Source organism: Balaenoptera borealis (genome assembly GCF_965194805.1).
Source record: "Balaenoptera borealis genome assembly, chromosome: 17".
Taxonomy (NCBI): Eukaryota; Metazoa; Chordata; class Mammalia; order Artiodactyla; family Balaenopteridae; genus Balaenoptera; species Balaenoptera borealis.
The window spans coordinates 79,897,721-79,918,703 of NC_138876.1; the positions used below are offsets into that span (position 1 = coordinate 79,897,721).

A 20,983-nucleotide genomic window follows, 5' to 3' on the forward strand; every position below is an offset into this window, starting at 1 on the left:
GGCTGTCCCTTGCAGGGAATAGACGCTGAGCACATAAAAGGTGACGAAGGCAGGGACCAAGCCTCTTCCCTCTGTGCTGAGGCTAGAGCCAGCTCATGTCTACCGCCGATAATGGATAGGAAAAGCGCTTGATTGATCCCTTTCTATACTTGCACAGCCCAATTCCTCACAGAACTTTTCTGCTTTCAACACTGAAAGAACCACATAATCCACAGAAGCTTCCAGCCAGAGGGGTCCTTAGAGGTTACCTGATCCAGTGCCAGAACGTCCCAGACAGTGCACTGATGACCAGACAGTGAAACGACTTGCTGAGGGCCACACAGCTAATATGGGGCAAATCTTGAATTACTCTTAATTTCAAAGGTTGGGTGACTTTCATTAACTTGTAGAGAAGGTCACTTTCTCTAAATAATTGTTTATCGATCCATGAGAACAAAGGCACTCCTGTGGCTGCCCTTCTTGGAACCAAGTGGGTCTAATGTCAGTAGAAAGCACCATATGGGGACTTCCCTGGTGGTGCGGTGGTTAAGAATAAGCCTGTGAATGCAGAGGACACGGGTTCGAGCCCTGGTCTGGGAAGATGCCACATGCCACGGAGCAACTAAGCCCGTGCGCCACAACTACTGAGCCTGCGCTCCAGAGTCCGCGAGCCACAACTACTGAGCCCACGAGTCACAACTACTGAAGCCCACGTGCCTAGAACCCGTGCTCCGCAACAAGAGAAGCCACCGCAGTGAGAAGCCTTTGCACCGCAACAAAGAGTAGCCCCCGCTCGACGCAACTAGAGAAAGCCCACATGCAGCAATGAAGACCCAACACAGCCAAAAAAATTAATTAATTAATTTTAAAAAAAAGAAAGCACCATATGAAAACAATTTTCCAAACTTAGCAAACAAGCTCCATTACCCGAGCAAACCAACCTCTTAATTTATAACCCAGGCTTTCCTCTGACTTATGGTTCTTGCTCACAAAAAAAAGAAAAAAGAAAAAAACCACACAAATAAGACTAAACCTCGGGAAATAACACAACCCCCAGATTTTAAAAATGGTGGGTAAGTAGCATCATCTTTCAACAGAGAGGACAATGTGTGATGAACTTAGTCATCGTTCTGGGCTGAATTGTTTCCCCCCAAGAGATGTTGAGTCCTGACCCCCAGTACCTGTGGATGGTCCCTTCCGTGGAAGCAGGGTCTTTGCGGATGATCAAGTTAAAATGAGGTGCTAGGGTGGGCCCTAACCCAGTATGACTGGTGACCTCATAAGAGGGAAATGTGGACACGGGCGGGCCCTCAGGGAGAACGTCATGTGAAGATAAAGGCAGAGATCAGAAGATGCTTCTATAAGCCAAAGGTACCAGAGACTGCCAGCAAAGCCCAGAAGCTGGGAGAGCGGCAGGGAACAGACCCTTCCCTCACAGTCTCAGTAGGAACCAGCCGCACTGACACTGACCTTGGACTTCTAGTGTCCAGAACTGTGAGACAGTAAATTTCTGTTGTGCAAACCACCAAGTTTGTGGCACTTTGTTCGACAGGCCCACCAAACTAGTACCGTTGCCTCATCTGAAAAAGGCTGGGTGAACTAACTGATCTCACTGGCCCTCCCACCCAAACTCCCCAGGTTCCGTGTAGGCGTGGACTGTACAGAGGCCCTGAGTCCATGCCTGGCCTTGGAACCTTTCTACGGCCATGGGAGGGGACACGAGGTATGGGACACAGCCGTGAACAGGAAGACACAGTCCCTGGGACCGGAATTCACGTCTCCCAGGGAAGATCAGCTCTAAGCAAGTTAACTACCAGTGTGGTGCAGGCTGCAGAAACACAGAGGCCGCCCTGGGGAAACTGGACTGGTCCGTGGGCCAGGGGAGGGCTGGAGGGGACAGGAATGAGGGCGAGGTGTCAGCACCCCAGCAAAGCGGGTCGGGGAGGGAGGTGTCACGTGCCAGCAGGACCAGCACAGAGTGAGTCCAGGGGAGGGGACCACCTACCCGGGCAGAGAGGACAGACAGAGGGCTCTTGGTGACACATCTGGTCAAGGCCACATGGGGCTGGGGAGGCAATGTCTGGAGCAGTGGCAGCAGCACAGGTCATAAAGGAACCCTCCGCTGATGAGTCACTTCCAAACCTCAGTTATATTTGGATTTCTGTTGGGCCTAATGGCATCCTTTCTGTTTCCTATTTCAACGTAGCAGGCCAAAGGCAGAACTGATGACTAAGCGCGGACTATTTCATCTAGACCGAAAGTCAGTTTTCCTTTTCAACAACGTTTGCTTGTTAGGTTTCTGGGAGAAGGCGTGTTCTGTGCGTTTGCTTATTTGTTTGAAAATCGCTGAGAACAGTTTGACAAATACTGCAAACTATACGAAAGGAAAGAGACACAGACCATTAAATACTGATCAAACTGGTTTCTGAAAAAGGACAACCACACTCTGCGAGGATTAATACTGTGATACTAGCTGCCCTCTTCCCGCCCTCAAGACAACCCAGGAATAAACGCATGTGGGCCACTGGAGTTTCCACACCACTTTTAAGATTTCTGCTCTGCTCTTTGCATTATTAATAATTACCATTAATATTTATTGAGTACTTAGTATGTGCCAGGCACATACTCTTCACATTCATTTTTTTTCTTACTACTCCAGCCCTTTAAGTACTTTAAGCCAAGCACATTTGCCAGTGTCCATCACAGCCATCTGCTTCCGGGTCTAACTACAGAGTTGGAAGCAGTAGTGTTGTATGGTTCTTTCAGGAAGACTCCTAAATATGGAGGGATTCTATTTTCGTTTTCCTTCTTCTTCCTTTCTGTCCTGGAATGTGGTTCAATGGCCGGAGCTCCAGCAGCCATCTTGGACCACAGGGCGGTCCAAGGGAACGGTAGCCAGTCACAGCAGAGTGAAAAGACAGAAGAATCCTTGGTCTTGCATTGTAGATCCACCAAATCAGCCCTGCACTGTGGATTCATATTTTTTAATAAGAAAGAAACATATTTATATCTATTTTTCATGTTTCAGTTATGTGCAGCCAGAATTATCTGAGAGAAGCATTACTGTGTGCCAGGCATTGGGCTTGAAACAAATCTCCCTCCACCTCCCCCACCCCCAATACACACATTCAGACAGTAAAATAAATAGTTTGGATGTTTCGGCAATGCCTGATCTAATGCAATAATCACAGATACATCACACCAACCACAGACGTTACTCCTAAAGATTTTACAGAAATGCTTCAGAGGACCCTGAAATTTTGTGAAACATTCTCAAATCCAATACTTTATAATAGATTCCTCTCCCACAAGAGTGATTTTTTTTTTCTGAATCTACAAAGTGAGGTCATTTTGCTTCCCACTGCTTACTGCATTCAAAGACCATTACGCTGAAAATAATTACCTCAAACCAGTAGGAATATTTTTCCTTCTCCTTCCCACCTATTAAAAAGTAAAGTTGTGCCACCTGCATGCCTCTATTTTTACTCTACTTTTCCTCAGGAAGCCCTCTGATAATAAGTGAAATGCCTGTGACCTTGATAAGCTTTGAATTAAGCTGTAAAAATAAAGCCTTTTGTAGTTTCCTGAAAGGTATTTGGATCTCAGGCTATAAAAAAAAAAAAATTGCTTAAGTATTGATGCCCATATTAAGTTGGCCCTTTTACCAGAATATAATGGAAGTTCTCTACTCATTTTGCCAGGTGCAGGCATCTCTCTGTATGTCTAAAGACCTTAACTGATGAATAACAATATTACATTCTGTGACTAAAGGAAGTTTGACAAAACATGTCAAATAGGCACTTAGATGTAAGGAGACAAAATAATTGCCTATATTGAAGAGTTTTTCCCTTGAGATTTGTCTTTGGAGAAGCAGAAGTCAGATTGCCTTTTGAGCTACAGGGATTTCAGATCAACTGTAAGAAAATCAGGGAAAACCCAGGACAAAGGGTGGGCCCAGAGCTCCAGGCAGAACTTGCAAGGGGACCGGTCAGCTCTAACCCCTCCCCCTACACTAGGGTGGGACCAGGCAAGCCCCTGAGCTTCACCTCCACCATGGACTCAGCCAGGATCCCCAACCCCGTCGGGCTTTGGAACCCTCCTCTGGTAGTCCCACGCACCTCAGCACTTTCCTGGTCCTGTAAGGTTGTTTTGTCTCTGTGGCTTGTAGCACTTGCTGATTTGAGCCCTTTTGTAGATAACTCCTCAGCATGTAATCTCTTATCTTTTCCCCTTCACTTTGGAACAAGGAGGGGAGGCTCAGGGTCTGGGGAGATGGTAGGGGCTCTGAGCTCAGCGCTGACCCTTTCTACTGCCCGGCCACCACCGGGGCTCTCCTGGGCCAGCCTAGGTCACAAAGTCACAGCTCAGATAGGGAGAAAGGAGCCAACTGAATGAAGACAGCTCTTAGGAAGGAAGGAACAAGCAGCCACCAAGAGGAGATGCTCCAAGTGGGAGACTGGAACTGACACATCCACACGACTATATATAAAACAGATCACTAGTAAGGACCCACTGTAGAGCACAGGGAACTCTACTCAGTACTCTGTAATGGCCTGCATGGGAAAAGGATCTAAAAAAGAGTGGATACATGTATATGTATAACTGATTCACTTGGCCCTACAGCAGAAATTAACACAACATTATAAATCAACCGCACTCCAACACAAATTTTAAATTATTTTAAGAAGGAGATGCTCAAAGTGGACGGCTTTGATCTGGGCCGCACCTGCTCTGGCCAGTCCTTCCGCGGGGAGGAGGGGGAGGCGGGGCTTTCCTTGGGGATCCTGCATCCTCCACAGCCTGAAAGGTGCGCTTTCCTTTGCCTGGGAGGGAGGGCCGAGGGGGAGGGCCTGCGATGGGACCTTAGCGCCGCTGCACAGACCACGAAACCAGATCAGAGACGCGGCTCGGTCCGCGGCGCTCATCGAGTCCGTGGGGGGGGGGGGGGGGGCTGTGCTCGGGGCCCACGTCCACTTGGAACCTCGGAACTTGCTTCCCCGGCTCCCAGCGCCCCGTGTCCTGAGCAGGCCGAGCTCACGGACGCGAGGCGGGTACCCACGGCCGAGTCCTGGCGGCGGGCCGTGCTCTGCGCTCCCGGCCCGGCTCCTTGAGGACGGGCAGAGCTGGGCAGAAGCTGCGGAGCTCGGGAGGCGGCTGATTCCTCCAACGTGTGGGTGCTCGTCCGGGCATCAGCAGGGCGGGGACGCCGGGGGCCTCCAGCGTCCCAGGAGGAAGGGTGGCGGACGTGCGTGTGCCGGCGGACGGGGTCTGCGGGTGGCGGAGGATGTCTGCAGCGCGGGGCCTCCTAGGCGGGCCTCTTAGGGAAGGAAGCGCCCTGACCGTGAGCCCTCGGTGTGCGAGGTGCCGGACGTGCCCGTCGCAAGCAGCTAAAACCTCAGCAGGCCAAGCCCGCGCGCGGTCCGTCGGCGTGCAGGGACTCCGCCCGGGCATCAGGGCTGCGTGTGTCTGGGCGGGAGGGAGCTCACCCACTCCCGCAGCAGAAGACGCGTAGTGGCGGGCTCGGCAGGAACGCGGTCCCTCACGGATGCTCTCCGGGGGCACAGAGCCGGGCTTGGGGGGCTCCGGGCTCCAGACAGGCCTGCCTGCTTGGGCTCGTTCAGGGCCCCAGTGTCTTGTTAGGTGGACACCTGTATTAGTGTCCTAGGGCCCTGTCATTGCAGGCTCTGCTGGCGCCACTAAATGGCCACTTCCGGGGCCCTGGGGGCGGACCTGACCTCAGAAGGCAGCTGCGGAGAAAGGTTTCGTGAAGGTGACGTGACACGCGGCCCCGGCTAACACTCGCTGGGCACGCCTTTCCTTCGCGACGACCATCCGAGGTCAGTTCCGCTACCCTCCCTGTTGTACCAGGAAGGAAACCGCGGCTCGGAGAGCTTGAGAAACTCCCCCAGGCGGCGCCAGGAAGTCGTGGGTCCGGGTCTCAGACCCAGGCCAGGCCCTGGCTCCGGAGCCCAGCCTCACCCCTCTGCCTCACCCCTCACCATTCTGTCCCCCCAGAATGGCAACATCCATTTTACTGTGGCCATCAGACCCCGTAATGACCGAATGAGAGAAATCCTCCTGGCCAAAAAGTCTGCATTCAGAAACAGGCCTCCAGAGGCCGAAGACCACTGCTGTACATCTGTGCACGGAACGCTGTGTGTTCCCTGTGCCTTCCGGCCCTGACGTCATGAATACAGGGCAGGATGGAAGCCTCAAGCCCCACCCACAGAAGACCTGGCCTGGAATGTTCTAGGGAGAGTCGCCATTTCTGTGAGGAGAAGCCATGGCCATCAAGTCTGTCTCATCAACGTAACCTGAGGTAGCTCCTCCTGGGGTGAGCTCACATTTCTGATGAAATAGCCAACATTACTGCTTACAGGTTAGTCCTTTCCTGCTCTTTCCATTTGTTGGACAAATGTATGGGCCTTGGGGTCATGGCGTGAAGATTTAACTGTTAAAAAAGATATAACAACAGCTAATGCTTGTAAGGCATTTAAAATGTGCTGACTCTTAAAAATCAAACAAGCCTACAGAAGACGTCCTTGTTCTGCATCACACACGTGGAAATGGAGACTCAGGGGGGGAAAGACAGTCCTCTGCACGGGGGTTCTCTGAGGCCCATCCCAACACTTAAGCGTATCTCAGGACCCAGCTTCCCAGTGTGACCGGGGCGGGGGGCGCGGAGGGTGAGGGAGGCCTGGGAGCGTCCCCCTCTGGGCCTGCCCCCAATCTCCCATCTCCATAGGAAGCCCCCCAGCAACCAGAGCCAGCGCCCGGGCTGACCCTTCTGCCCTGGGCTTAAAGGGAATCCAGTTATGTTTTCCTCTTTCTTTCTTGGGATTTGGTTTCCTTCCTTGTCAGAGTGGTGAGACCAGGGGGCAGATAACAGGGGGCAGACTTAAGGGAAAGAGTCCACAGTTACTGCTGGGCCACCTTGAGTGTTTAGGGTTAGGGTTAGGGTTAGGGTCAGGGTCAGGGTTAGGGTCAGGGTCAGGGTTAGGGCCTACAGGGGCCTCGGGAAAGGGTTAGGGTTAGGTTCAGGGTTAGGTTAGGGTTGGGGTTAGGGTTAGGGTTAGGGTCAGGGTTAGGTTAGGGTTAGGGTTAGGGTCAGGGTCAGGGTCAGGGTTAGGGTTAGGGTCAGGGTTAGGGCCTACAGGGGCCTCGGAAAGGGTTAGGTTAGGGTTGGGGTTAGGGTTAGGCCTGTTGACAAGCACCTGCATCACCAGCCAGGGCAAAATCTGTAGAAATAGGAGATGTTTGCCTGGCCTTGTGCTCTTTGCACAGAACTCCCTTGCGGACCTTCAAAGACCTTTGAAACCCTGCTTTTCTCTTCTATGTTGAAGAAGATGCCATGTGTCTAGTACCTGCTATGAAAATGCTTTTCTGATCAATTAATATTGAAATCTTAGATGACAACTATAAATGTATAGTGACACTTTACCAGCTCTAACATTACTAAAAATCTTTCTTTTCTTTCAGAGACTGGCTTATTTATCATAGACAAATGTTATCATTTCAATATCCAAAGATGCCTTCTCTGAAATGTCAGGTAGTTTTATTAACTGTTTAATAAAAAGCAATCATCAATCAGTCATCATTTTCTTAATGGGCGTAAAAATGTTATACCCATATTCACTAGTTTCATAGATGAACGTAATTAAGACAAGAAATTTGAAACTCTGAGTTTTAAATCATTTGAGTAATAGAAAAGCTGTGGATATTTTAGAAAGCTTCATTTCAAATTACTTAATACTAACTATTAAGATCTTATCTTTCTCTAGGTATATTAGGGGACCATCTATTCTTCAGCAGCCAATCTCATATGCCTTCTGTAGCTACGGTACTTTATTGCGATAAGTGATATTTATGTTAATGTCCCTGAGATGCCATAAAAATTTGAAATACCTTCTCAAAAAAAGTCAAAAATTATTTTCATTTATATTTGAGTGTATTTTCATTATCTGAGTATAGTTATTGTATGTACAACACCATGGTATTAATTCATATGTTATCAGGATATATAAATAATTGGAATATGGCATTCACCAACATTCCTCATAGAATGTTCTAGCAATGATATTTGTCATTGATCTTTTCTCCATTTTCTAATTGCTAAAATTATTTTGTGATTATGTAGATTAACCTGGAATAAGATAATCCAATGGCCAGAGTTTACACACTCTGCCGATTAATCACCTGAAAAGCCACAGTTTATTTTTTATAAGCTGACCATCTGCGATGTTCCCTTTCTACACGGCTTGACCGGTTAAGTCATGTTTGCCAAACTTCTCTGGCGTTTCCCTGTACTGAGGAATCCTTCCACTGTGGTATATCCAGGCCTTCGCTGTGCGTACAAGTTTCCAGGGATGCCGTTCGGCTTTTGTGTTATGTTGCTATGAAATCTGCCTGAGACTAAAGAAAGTAAATGTCAACAGACACTGAACACCTGTTGCTACGGTGCTGATGGCAACTAACTTGAACAGTCGCTCTGAGTTTACTCAGAACCCACATCACAGGTTTTAAATATATAAACTCTGCTTGGCCAAAAGGAAGAAAGAGATTCCATGGTACATTCCTGTGAAAGTGTTATGTCATTAATTTCAGATATGCCAGATGAAATACGGAGGTTGGGGATTTATTAACAAGTTCAGGAGTAGAAGCTTCTGCTCAGCTCAATGGGGCCAGCTTGACAAAACCCTCTTCTGAGGATCCCCAGCTCCTGGGATAACGGGGCTCAAATAGTTTCCCTGCCTGGCGCTCCCCGCAATCCGCTGTGGTCTCTCAGCATCCAAACTCTGCATCACACCTCCTGAGGATGCGGAGTGGCCCCGTCCCCGATGCTTGGGCGTTGGGGGAAGGGTGCTAGAGCCTGCGTGCCCACGCGGAGGCTCCCGCGCTAGCCCCACATAAAGCCACTGAATGCCACCACATGGCGATGACACCAGATGTGTCACTGGCCCTGTGGGTCTCCCCACCTGAATGACGTCGACCTACCAGACCAGAAGAAACGAGATCTTTGTTCACGTGTTGGGCCCTCACAAGGTACTGACCACCGTACGTGGTGCCCTCCCCAGCCCTACCGTTATTGTTCCCAACTGACGGACTGGGAAACAGGAGGAGGAGAAGAAATGATCCGCCCTGGGTGAAGGACTGGGGCAGGCACCCTGGACCACGTTGCGATGCTGCCTCACGGGAAACCCACACCGGCCACATCCTCCTCCCTTGGGGAGCGTGTCCAGTGAACTCAGCCCTGAGCGAGAGCAGCGGGGCTTCCCACCGGCGCTCTTGCGGCCAGAAGACCCTAAGACTCTGGTCTGTCCGCATCTGATGTGAGCTGGCGGGGGAGGAGGTGGGGAGTGGATTCCTGATGGTCCTTGCAGCCCCACAGCAGACACAGCAGCTAGGAGCTTAATCGAAATGACAACGGACTTCCACTTGGACAGCGAGAAAAACCTCTAAGACAGCGGCTAACATTCCCGTAGCAGACTCAGGCTGCCGCAGGTACACACCCAGGGGGTGCCCCCCACTCCACGTCCCACGTTCTCGCCAGGATGCCCCGGAAGCTTCTCCTCTCAGCTCACCTGTTCTGCACACTAGGAATATGTTTGCCGCTTCAGTGTTACTCATTGAACATGAAAAACTGCAGTTGCAAGAACATGAGAAGTTAATGTCATCCAGGTTAGAAACCGCAGAGCCGTGTCAAACTCTGCCTTCTCCCGCTGGAGACCACTTCCTACACGCATCACTGCTCCTTCTTGTGCTCTGAAGATTCTTTTCATGCTCTCCGATCCGGCCCTTCGCCTCCCTAGGAGTCAACCCACATCAGACTTCCCCACGGCCTCCTCACTGGTCGTCAGGCCTCCGTCTGGTCTGGCCCTACGGTAAGTCACTCTCCTGTTTGCCTCCATAGTTTAAAAAATGTCAGTTATTCTTTCCAAAACCTAAGGCTGATCATATTATTCCTCTGACCACCCTCCATTGGTCCCCGAGGGCCCTGAGGATCGATTCCAAGTCCTGTGCACGGCCCACAGGTTCCTGAACTTGAGAACAGTTGTCCAAACAATCTCTGAAAGCTAGAATTCCTTAGAAACATCTGCAACAGTTCCCCACAAGAAAAATAAGTTCATTCCCCACAGCAACCAAGACTAAAAATGATTTAGCTCCGGCCTTTCCGGCTTTCTTTACCATCGTTGGCATACTTTCCACACAATTAAGCAATCTTCCACATTTCAATACAAGTTTAAGACATCCTCCCTTTTAAAAACCCAGTTATAAAGCTTAAAATTTTAATTACCATTTCCTGTTTTTATAAGGGCAAGGAGAAAAAAAGCATATATTTTACCTGTAATTTCCAAAACGAATTTCCTCAGTTGCCTCCAGAATTTCTTAAAGGAAGCATCAGAGCCCAGGGCCTGGCATCCTAAGGAGCCTGTGGCTCAGGGACACCGCCTGGGAGTAAAGCTGGCTCTGGTCCTGCTGGTCGGAGGGAACAGTGATGTTTGCTTCGTCACCGGGATTCCCTGGAGTAACAGCAAGCACCGCATGTGTCTCACGGGCGCACGCTAGCCGAGACCAGAGCTGGCCCGAGAGTCACGACAGTCAGGAGGTATCAGAGAGCACATTCTCCTTATTCTGATAAAGAAACATCCAGACCACAGCACCTATAACTGCTTTAGGATGTATCAGAGAGCACAGTCTCCTTATTCTGATGAAGAAACATCTAGACTACAGCACCTATAACTGCTTTAGGAGGTATCAGAGGGCACATTCTCCTTATTCTGATGAAGAAACATCCAGACCACAGCACCTATAACTGCTTTAGGAGGTATCAGAGAACACATTCTCCTTATTCTGATGAAGAAACATCCAGACTACAGCACCTATAACTGCTTTAGGAGGTATCAGAGAGCACATTCTCCTTATTCTGATGAAGAAACATCCAGACCACAGCACCTATAACTGCTTTAGGAGGTATCAGAGAGCACATTCTCCTTATTCTGATGAAGAAACATCCAGACCACAGCACCTATAACTGCTTTAGGAGGTATCAGAGAGCACATTCTCCTTATTCTGATGAAGAAACATCCAGACCACAGCACCTATAACTGCTTTAGGAGGTATCAGAGGGCACATTCTCCTTATTCTGATGAAGAAACATCCAGACCACAGCACCTATAACTGCTTTAGGGTGTATCAGAGAGCACATTCTCCTTATTCTGATGAAGAAACATCCAGACCACAGCACCTATAACTGCTTTAGGGTGTATCAGAGAGCACATTCTCCTTATTCTGATGAAGAAACATCCAGACCACAGCACCTATAACTGCTTTAGGAGGTATCAGAGAGCACATTCTCCTTATTCTGATGAAGAAACATCCAGACCACAGCACCTATAACTGCTTTAGGAGGTATCAGAGAGCACATTCTCCTTATTCTGATGAAGAAACATCCAGACCACAGCACCTATAACTGCTTTAGGAGGTATCAGAGAGCACATTCTCCTTATTCTGATAAAGAAACATCCAGACCACAGCACCTATAACTGCTTTTCCTTTCTAGTTGCCTATACCATCCAACCGAATAATCTACTTTCAATAAAACTTTATTAAATGGCCAAAAAAATAACCCATTTTGTTCAATAGATCGTCTGTGGCATACAAATAGAATGTGGCATGTGAACATGGGAGCTTTTTACCTTATTTTGAAGTTGATGTTTTGAATATTTATCTTGAAAACTATGTTTTCGTTGAGTACGACACCATGAAGTGGAAGTCAAGTCCCCATAACAAGTAGATTGGTTCAACTCAGCCGACATCTGTTAAATGCCTGCTCCATTTAAGACGTGGGCCTGCGGGGGGAAAAAAAAAACAAAAACCCTGACTTCTAACAGTCCACAAGCCAGTAATCTTTTGTACTAGACTATTAATATGCAAGCATTAGCTTCACTTGTCACTCTCTCAACACCCATGTAAGTATGTCTTCAGCCCAGGCAGAGAGGAGCTCTGAGCGCTGCCAGTAGCCCAGGGAGGTAGGGGCCCCAGAGGGTGATAAATCCCTTGTCATCTTCAGTACCTTCATTTCGGTCACCAGAACCCCTGGTTGAAGGTCTCGTACTCTTTCATGTTTTTTTAACAGCTTTATTGAGGCGTAACTGATACACAAGGAGCTGCACATAACTGATGTGTACAATGTGATGAGTATGAACATCTGCACAACAGCCATGACACCATCACCACAATCGAGGGAACAGACTCACCCATCACCTCCCAGAGTTTCCTTGTGTCCCTTTGTTTCTTGCTTGTTTGTTGTTTGTTTGTTTTTATGGTAAAAATACTCACCATGAGACCGACCCTCCTAACACGTTTTGAAGTGCACACCACACTGTAAAGTGCAGGCACCACGTTGTACGGCAGATTCTAGAACTCACTCATCCAGTAGAGCTGACACCTTCCAACCATTGAAGAGCTCTCCCTTCCCCTCCCTCACCCCCTGGCCACCACTCTTGTACTCTCTGCTTTTATGAGTTTGACCATTTTAGATTCCTCATGTAAGTAGAATCATGCAGTATTTGTCCTTCTGTAACTGGCTTGTTTCACTTAGCATAACATCCTCCAGGTTCATCCATGTTGCTGCAAATGGCAGGATTTTCTTCTTTTTTCACATGTGTATGGACTTCACGTCCTTTATGCGTTCCTCTGTCAATGGACACCTGGGATACTGCCATATCTTGGCTATTGTGTAAAGAGCTGCCATGAGCATGGGAGGGCAGATATCTCTTTGAGATCTGATTTCAGTTCTTTTGGATAAATACCCAGACATGGGATTGCTGGATCATACGGTAGTTCTAGTTTTAACTTTTTGAGGAATTTCCATACAATTCTCCATAGCAGCGACACCATTTTAATTTAACACCAACAGTGTACAAGGGTTGCACTTCTCCACAACCTCACCTACACTTTTTAAAAAATAATAGCCATCCTAACGCGTGTGAGGTGACAGCTTGTTGTAGTCTCGATTTGCATTTCCCTGATAATTCATGGTGTTGAGCACCACTTCATATCCCTGTTGGCCATTTGTATCTCTTCTTCAGAGAAATGTCTGTTCAAATCCTTTACCCACTTTATATTTGGCTTATTTGGTGTGTTTTGCTATTGCATTGTGGTCTCATATTTGTTTTAATGCTCAGAGAAAAGGCACAGTCTGTTTGCTTTCCTCCTTGACAAAGAAAATATCATTTTTGTGAGTGGAACACACAAGAAACAAAGTTCCTTCGTATGTAACTTAGAATGTCAATTCTGGAGAGTGAGAAATTCTGTCCAGAAGAACCTGTGCCTTTAGAAACACTGACCATTGTTTTTTTAGTTTTTTTTTTAATAAATTTATTTATTTATTTATTCATTTTGGCTGCGTTGGGTCTTTGTTTCTGTGCGAGGGCTTTCTCTAGTTGCAGCAAGCGGGGGCCACTCCTCATCGTGGTGCGCGGGCCTCTCACTATCACGACCTCTCTTGTTGCGGAGCACACACTCCAGACGCGCAGGCTCAGTAGTTGTGGCTCACGGGCCCAGTTGCTCTGCGGCATGTGGGATCCTCCCAGACCAGGGCTCGAACCCGTGTCCCCTGCATTGGCAGGCAGATTCTCAACCACTGTGCCACCAGGGAAAGCCCCTTTTTTTTTTTTTTTTAATACGCTAAGCAGCAGCGGGCAGGATGGTGCAGTGGAGAATCAGAGGCTGACCAGCCTAAACCCAGGGCAGGTCCCATCCTGCTGGAAGTAGCTTTACCTCTGCTGAGTATCTTAACACGTCTGCAAAGTAAGGACCTGGGTTGGATGGACTTGACTACAGCAGCATTTTTTTTCTTTCATTGAGTAATATTACTGCCTACCTACTATGTACCAGATGCTGTGCCAGTGCTAGATTAGAGCAGGAAACAAGAGTAAACAGATGAGTCCCTGGCCATTTGGAGTTTACATTCTTAGAGGATGGTAGACAATTCGCAAGTAATTTCACAAGTAACACTGTTTCAAATGGTGCTAAGTCTTCTCATCCCCTCCTTGCCCAGCCCGCTCCCTGCCCAGTCCTGACCCCATAAGGGCTCTGCATGCCCCGGTGCTGTTCCCCAGTCACACACAGGGCTCTTTCCTCCTCCCCAGTTGGGTCTCAGCTCTGATGTCTCTGCTAAGAGCCCTTCTGAGGCCACCCTGTAATGTCAGCTCACCTTACCCCAGTCACTGCGCAGCAGGTCACTCTGTTTTATTCTCCTTGGAGCATTTAGTGCTGCTGAAACAATATTACTAATTTATTTGTAAGAATGTAATCTCCAAGTGGCCAGTTTTTCCATTGATATGCAGGTGTGCAAACAATTTCATTTCCACCTTGTCCAAAATGTACCACAAGATATAGAATGAAACACTATTTCTGACCTATTTTCCAGACATGTTCTGAAGAATATTTTTAATTGTGTTAGGTACTGAACATATTTGTATTTATGGATTTATTCATCTATTTATCTATTTTGCAGCTGTTAAAGAAATCACATATGTGGACCATTTGCCTCTTTCAGTAAAAGAATTAGACAATTTCTCTAAACTTCAGTTTTCAAATGGGGCTAATAATCCCTCCCTGCAGGAATTTTTTTTCTGATTCTTGAACAATATAATCGAAAGCTCCCAGCAAAGTATCAATCATTAGGAGGGCAGGCCCACTAGATCTTCCCTGAATTAGAATTAGTCGTTTAGTGACTATTTGAAAGAGTTCCCAGTAAAAATGCTTCCACGTACTCTTACATAACGCATAACTTGTGACTTTAAAAAATCAGCAACTTCACCAGACAGTGAAGTCAGAATCTCAAGGGCAACTCACAACAAAGAAGGAGGCAACAAGCAAAGTAAATGGAAAACATTCTAGTCTGTGCTCCAACCCGCCAAGCAAAGGAACCACGCAGACACCAAAAACGTGCTGCCCCCTACCCACCCTCCTGGTGGTCCAGCCACGCCGCAGCCCTGGCACTGAGGGTACGAGGCCCCTCACGGTCCAGGCAGTGGCAGCATCACCATTACCGACGGGCTGCAGACTGAAAAATGACAGACAGAGGGTCAGAGCAAGAGGGGTCACTGGAATTTGGGGTGAAGACTGTAAAACCTAAATTCTCTCCCAAGGCCATTTCTCCGCAGTACCTGAAGGTGCCGTTGCTTCTCTTCTCCTTCTCATGGCTTTAAGCTTTGCGTCTCATCTCTATGTGCTGTTCTATTCCAGGGACTGAATTTTTCATCTTTATGTAATAATTGCTTGTTGTTTTACTGTCAGATGTTTCCTATTTGCATTTCCTCATGTAGCATCTAAACAGCTTCAAGGAAAAGCCCTACATTTGTCCCCTAAAAACCGGACACGGCCTGTTCCTCTCGCGTGTGAAATGCTCAGGCTGGGGGCACTGGTTGAGCATCTGTTATGTGCCCTTGACTCTGGGGACACAAGCCTGGCTGAGGAGCAGACTCCAAACAGTTCCTGTCCCTCCAAAAACCCTTGACAACCGAGGTGAGCTTATCTTCCTGATAGAAAGGGTCCCCTCCTTTGTGCTTTGAACAGGTTCTGGGAACTGATAGAAAGAAACTGAATAAAGATTTGTTTCTAGAGTGGAGGCTCCTCACCCCTTCAGCACATCTCCGGACCTCACCTGCCCGTGGGAACAAGTAGGTTGCATTTTCCTGAGCTCGGCTAGCTTGGGTGGTGTCCCTTGAGCTGCTGCAGAACCTTGGTCCTTGGCCAGTTCCTAAGTGCCCTCCTCTGCCATCCCCCGGAATGGTCCACCCCGCTTCTCTGCAGAAATCCACTGTACATGAGCGCTTGAGGGCGGCTCGACCGCAGGGCTGCCGGCGCTCCGGGGTGTGGAGCTTCTCAGAGGGCCATGGCCCTCCCCGTGGAAGCACCCAAAGCCTTGACTTCCCCATGGCCTTTGGAAAATGAGAGAAGCGTGTGTCTTTCCCTGATGTTGGATCACAACTTAACCGCCCGGGCACTCGAAGCAGCAAGGTCACCCCTAGAAAACAGCCTCTCCAGCTTCTGACTCTACTGCCTTCTGCCGGTTTATCAAGCCAGGTGAGGACAGTACCTGCCTGGGACGTGTTCACAGTGCCGCTTGGTGGTCAGGCCATCCCAGCTCTGCAACCTTGGGCGAATCCGCTAGCCTCTCTGTGCTTTAGTTTCTTTAACTATAAAAGGAGGGCATTCATAGTAATCATTTAATTACTATGGTTGTTGAAATCAAATGAGACCATCATATACAGTGCTTAGAACACTGCTCGGTGCATAGGGCATGCCCGATAGGTGACAAGTGATGCTTTTGTCAGCGTCTCGCTCCATCAGTTCGTCCCTCCCGACACCGCCCCGAGGCGCGCATGCGCACAACTTCCTCGGCTTCAGCAGCCCCTCCCTTCATCTCCATCAACTAGATGGGGTGCCGGGCTGCGGGAGGCCACCGGTCTCTCCCCACCTGAGAGAGCAGAATAAAATGAAGACAGCCGTTTTCAGACAGCACCTCGTTAACCCGTTCATTTTAAGTCTACTGAAAGAACCACCAAAAATGCATGTGTTAATTATATCCTAAAAGTGGAACTCAATCCAGGATGCCAGCAGATGAATGCCATCCAGGACAGCAGCCCAACTCCAACATCCCTAAGACCCACTTCACCCTTAACTATGACCACGTTTCGCCCCAAGGACCAGGATTTAACATTGGACGGTAAACAGTTGGGCAGCAAGATCTACAGAGTACTTTAACCCCTCCCGCTTTCATGAACACAGACTTTCACGGACACAGCTCCGACTCTAAGCCACAAACGAAGTACCGTCCAAACTTGCATCCTCTCCCCCCACCCCGGGTCTGTACCACTTCAGATTTCCCACTGTGTTCTGGTGGCCTGATTTTGCTCCGAGGTTTCCCAACCACATAGCCTTTGAGTCATTCTCGACTCCCCTCTCCCCTTTCCTTCCTGAATCTAACAAACTACCAACAAACCTGCTGCTGCTTGTTCCAGCAGAACGCCCTACCGGGCCACACAGCGCAAACCTCTATTGTTGGAGGCACCTTCCAGGGGGAATTCCAGCCCCAGGCGTTCCCGAGGCCCCGTGAAACCCGGGGAGGGACCGCTCAGCCTCTCACTCCCTCCTTTCCTGACTCACGGGGAATCGGCTCTCTGGCTGGAGCCCAGGAGGGAGGGAAACAACCGAGCTAGAGCTTCCCACCAGCCCAAAGCATCAGGAACAGGGGGCTTTCCCGCCGGGCGGGCCAGGCTCCAGGAGAGGAACGTCTGAGTTCCAAGGCACAGCCTGGGCCGCAGTCGGTCCCGCCCTCTGAAACCCCTTTGAAGCTGGGCAAATGTCTGGCCAAGGGCGAGCTTGAGAGCTCCTCCACTTACCCTGGGAGGGGTGGTTTCCTGCCTGCCTTTCCCAGGACGGAAGCGCAGTAACAATCATTTTGCATGATTCTCAGTTTAGACACCAAAATCTAAAAACCCAATAAAAATAAGCTTGATGTGACATAATGCATCAGACAGGCCAAGACTTATTCAACTACCTTAGAAACCTATCATCATAATATACTTTTTTTTTTTTTTTACGGTTTAGAGACTCTTTCCCATCAAAATCAGATTAAACATGCCTGGCTCCTTGAACAATTTCAGACCCGGCTCCACCTTGCCTGTCCTTCTCCGAACGTGTTCAGGTGGTTGATTTCTCCTAAAACCTGGCACCCAGAGGGAATGCAGGGCTCCTGTGGGGGCCTTGAAGGCAAGCCTTCTGCACTCACCTTTTCAGTGTTTCCGCAACTCAGCCTTGGCTAAAATCCTTATTCTTTCCCACGTGAACTGCTCCCAAGTTCAGGTCTTCTGTTCTGGATGAAGGGAATTGGGTTTGAAGGCTTTTGTTTGTGTTTTTTTGTTTTGTTTTGTTTTTTGGAGAATCAGAGAAAATTAGAACTGAAGAGTTCATAGAAATTGCTATTACAGCATTTTCACCTTGTGGGTTCCAGCCCATCTGTGGGCCAGGAAATCAATTCAATAGGTCACCACCAGCTTTTTCTTTAAAAATGAAATAAAATGGAGTAGAAGATATCAGGGTGCATTGCATTTATGAATGGCAAGTATTAGTTCACGTAAGTTTTGTTTCAGATTATATATGTGTCTGTGTACCTGGGGGGAGGTGGGCGGCGGTGGTACTAGGTTATGACTACAGTTGAGCTTTGGTCAAAAAATTTAAAAGCCACTTGTCTAGTCCAGCCAGGAACGAGAAGTGTGCTATGATCAACAAGCACCTGTTTGGAATCTAGAGTCAGAAAATCCCTGGGTTTAAGCCTGGGCCCTGACACGCAGGAACGGCATGACCACAGGACGCTGTTAAGCTTCACTGAAACTCAGCTCAATTCCTCATCTACGAAACAGGGAAAACAACAGTATTTTCCTCCAAGAGGTATTAAGGAGAAGCACACTAATTCTCACTTGCAGGGACTAAGCACATTTGTACCATGTGCCGAGAAACGCGCCATGAACTTTGCCTGCATTATACTTCTGACCTCCAGCATGACAGCGCTTCGGGTTAGATATTACTGCTACCACCCATCAGATGAGCAAAGTGAGGCAGTTTGGTCCAACATGTGAACATCCACCTTTCACGACACTGGCCCTAAGTCCACTGTGCCTCTATCCAAAGGTGAGGATGCGCCTAACCTACTTAGCACCGTTAGTACCAAGTACTCAGTACTGACACCAAGGAGCCTTTGCAATTCAGTGCTGCTCAAAGGCAGGCCCTTCCCAAGAGGAAGAGTTGGTGCTGGGATGCAGGTGGACGCCCTGCTTCCCTCACCAGGTAAGTTTTACCTGTTCGGCTCCACTAAGCAACGTACTTCGTGATGAATTTCAGTGGCACCTGGCAGGAGCGCCTGCCCTCATCCAGGACAGAAAGCACGCCGCTTCCCGCGGGCGGTCCACGGCCCACACGCTGAGTAGCACTGCGTGAGACGGTGCGCTTATCGGCGTCACAGCTATCGTGACGCGCCCGTCCAGACCTGCCCTTCCACTGTCCAAAGCTCTTTTTGCGGCTCCATCAAAGGCAAACTTGGGCCTCCATCCCTGTCCACTGGCAGCCCACGGAAAAGCCCCCCGAATCTCTACGATATGTCCAGAGGCCCCCACACTCCTCCCTGGTTTTGCGTCACCCGCCCTCCTGCTAAAGCTTGTCTTCCTGGAAGACGCTGATGAGGACGTTGATCGAGATCCGGCCGAGGACAGATCTGCTCTCAGGAACAATGTCTAGAACAACCTCTAATCCACTCAAGGCCTGTGCGCCTCCTCACGGCCCTGTTTGCTTCGCTTTCCAAAGCGTGAACGGGGTGGAAGGAAGCCCTGGGAGATGAGCTGCTGTGAGGCTCCATCTTGTGGTGCACACGTGTCAGTGCACCTGCAGCGCGGAGATGCTGAACGGGCGGAAGGCTGGACGGACAGATAGGGCGTAACAGCACCTGCGAGCTTGGAGGGTATTTGCCTCGCTCTCTGGATCTGAACAGTGAATCCTTTCTCCTCATAATGTCTCAAAGTAAATCAGACTGGCCCTGTTCCTTTGGCTCACCACTGTGAATTCAATCAATGGAACACCACCTATTCGCTGCATGGCCCAGAAAAAAAAATTTTTAATGAGCTACCTAGGTAAAGAGACACAATTTTTATAATACTTTCTTCCATCTGTAGTTCTACATCTGAAATGAAAATTCCCTTTCCTTTTGCTCATGATTTGGAAATTAGCTCTAAGGAATCCTGGATTTAATATGGGCGTCTATAAAGAAGGATGCAGTGCTACCCTAGCCAGGCGGCTTCCTCGTGATCCCCAGGACCGATGCCAGCACTAACACCGTGATCACGCTGGCCTGCTTCTCCCACACCTGGATCCCACCTCCTCCAGGTGTGACGTGATGCTGCCTTCCCCAACCCACTCAGACTTCTACTCCCTTCTAGGGTATGAGACAGCTGGGACCAAGGACGTGTTTCAAACACACAATCAGGCACGAGTCTTTGATGTGAGTTTAAATGATCCTGTCTCAGTCTGAGCTGGGGGGTAGGGATCAGCTGAGGCTGTACAGGTAGGGCCTGTCGGGGCTGAGGGTGGCAAGAGGGAGCTGGAAGTTGCAATAAGAAGAATGAGAAGCAGCAGTCCCCTGGGATCGTAATATCAGGAGTATGGCTGTGTTTCCTAAACCAAACTCAGAGCTCAAAACCTGAAAGGGCAAATATGAGAAAAACCGTGTCGTCATTTACACGGCCTACGCACACACAGTGGTGGTATGTCTCGAAAACAGTGAGAACGGACTCCTGCCCAGAGGTTCACTGTCTGGAAGGAGGCTGATGTGTGAATAAGTAGTTGTACGTGTTCCTAAAACTCTTGCGATGGATGCTTTGAAAGAAGAGCAGGCAGGAGGGAGACCTGGTGTGACTTCCTCTCAGGAACCAAATGGATGCATTTTATCTGACAATCCTCTCTACCATCAATTTATAAACTCCCAAACTGGAGCATCTCAACCCCATAACGCCTCTGGAATTTTGATTATAGTTCTTTCTTAGCCTTGAAACAAACTTAGAGTGAATGTAATAGAACACCTTAACCTTACAGATGAGAAAAAGACTGGCTGATAAAACAGCATCTTCGTGCAAAGCGTTTCCACTTCTTACACCAGCTGGCTATGATGCTTGTCTTGCAGCTTACTGCTCCATGAAACTGCTTCGAGGGGTCACAGAAATAAACCACATCTTACATATTAAAGACCGGTCACTTTACCCAGTAAATTCCTTTTGGAGGTCTGCCCTTTACTAGAGGAAAGTTATTAAAGTAAAAAGTATACAGTCAGTACCTTAGTAATTAATGAAATAACAAGAAATGCAATCCCTTACTAAGGAGAATGTTTTCACTTAACATTTCTCTTTTTATTTCACTGGGGAACTTAAGGTAATGATCTAGGAATATC

The 20,983-nt window shown here is 48.5% G+C and overlaps 1 protein-coding gene across 8 annotated transcripts in view; it reads right to left on the minus strand.

Moving 5' to 3' along the window:
- LOC309615309 (oxygen-regulated protein 1-like) overlaps nt 1–20,983 on the minus strand; it is a 168,553-nt gene that overhangs the window by 73,303 nt on the left and 74,267 nt on the right. For 7 of the 8 annotated variants that reach the window (XR_014236717.1, XM_082364742.1, XM_082364740.1 and 4 more), the window contains exon 2: nt 11,676–11,828. Coding sequence is in view for 7 of the 8 variants with exons in the window: in XM_082364742.1 (XP_082220868.1) it covers nt 11,676–11,795 (120 nt within the window). In the remaining variant the exon portion in view is untranslated. Of the gene's footprint in view, nt 1–11,675; nt 13,347–20,983 lie in introns of those variants that run through there. The other variant, XM_082364739.1, reaches the window with a different exon arrangement.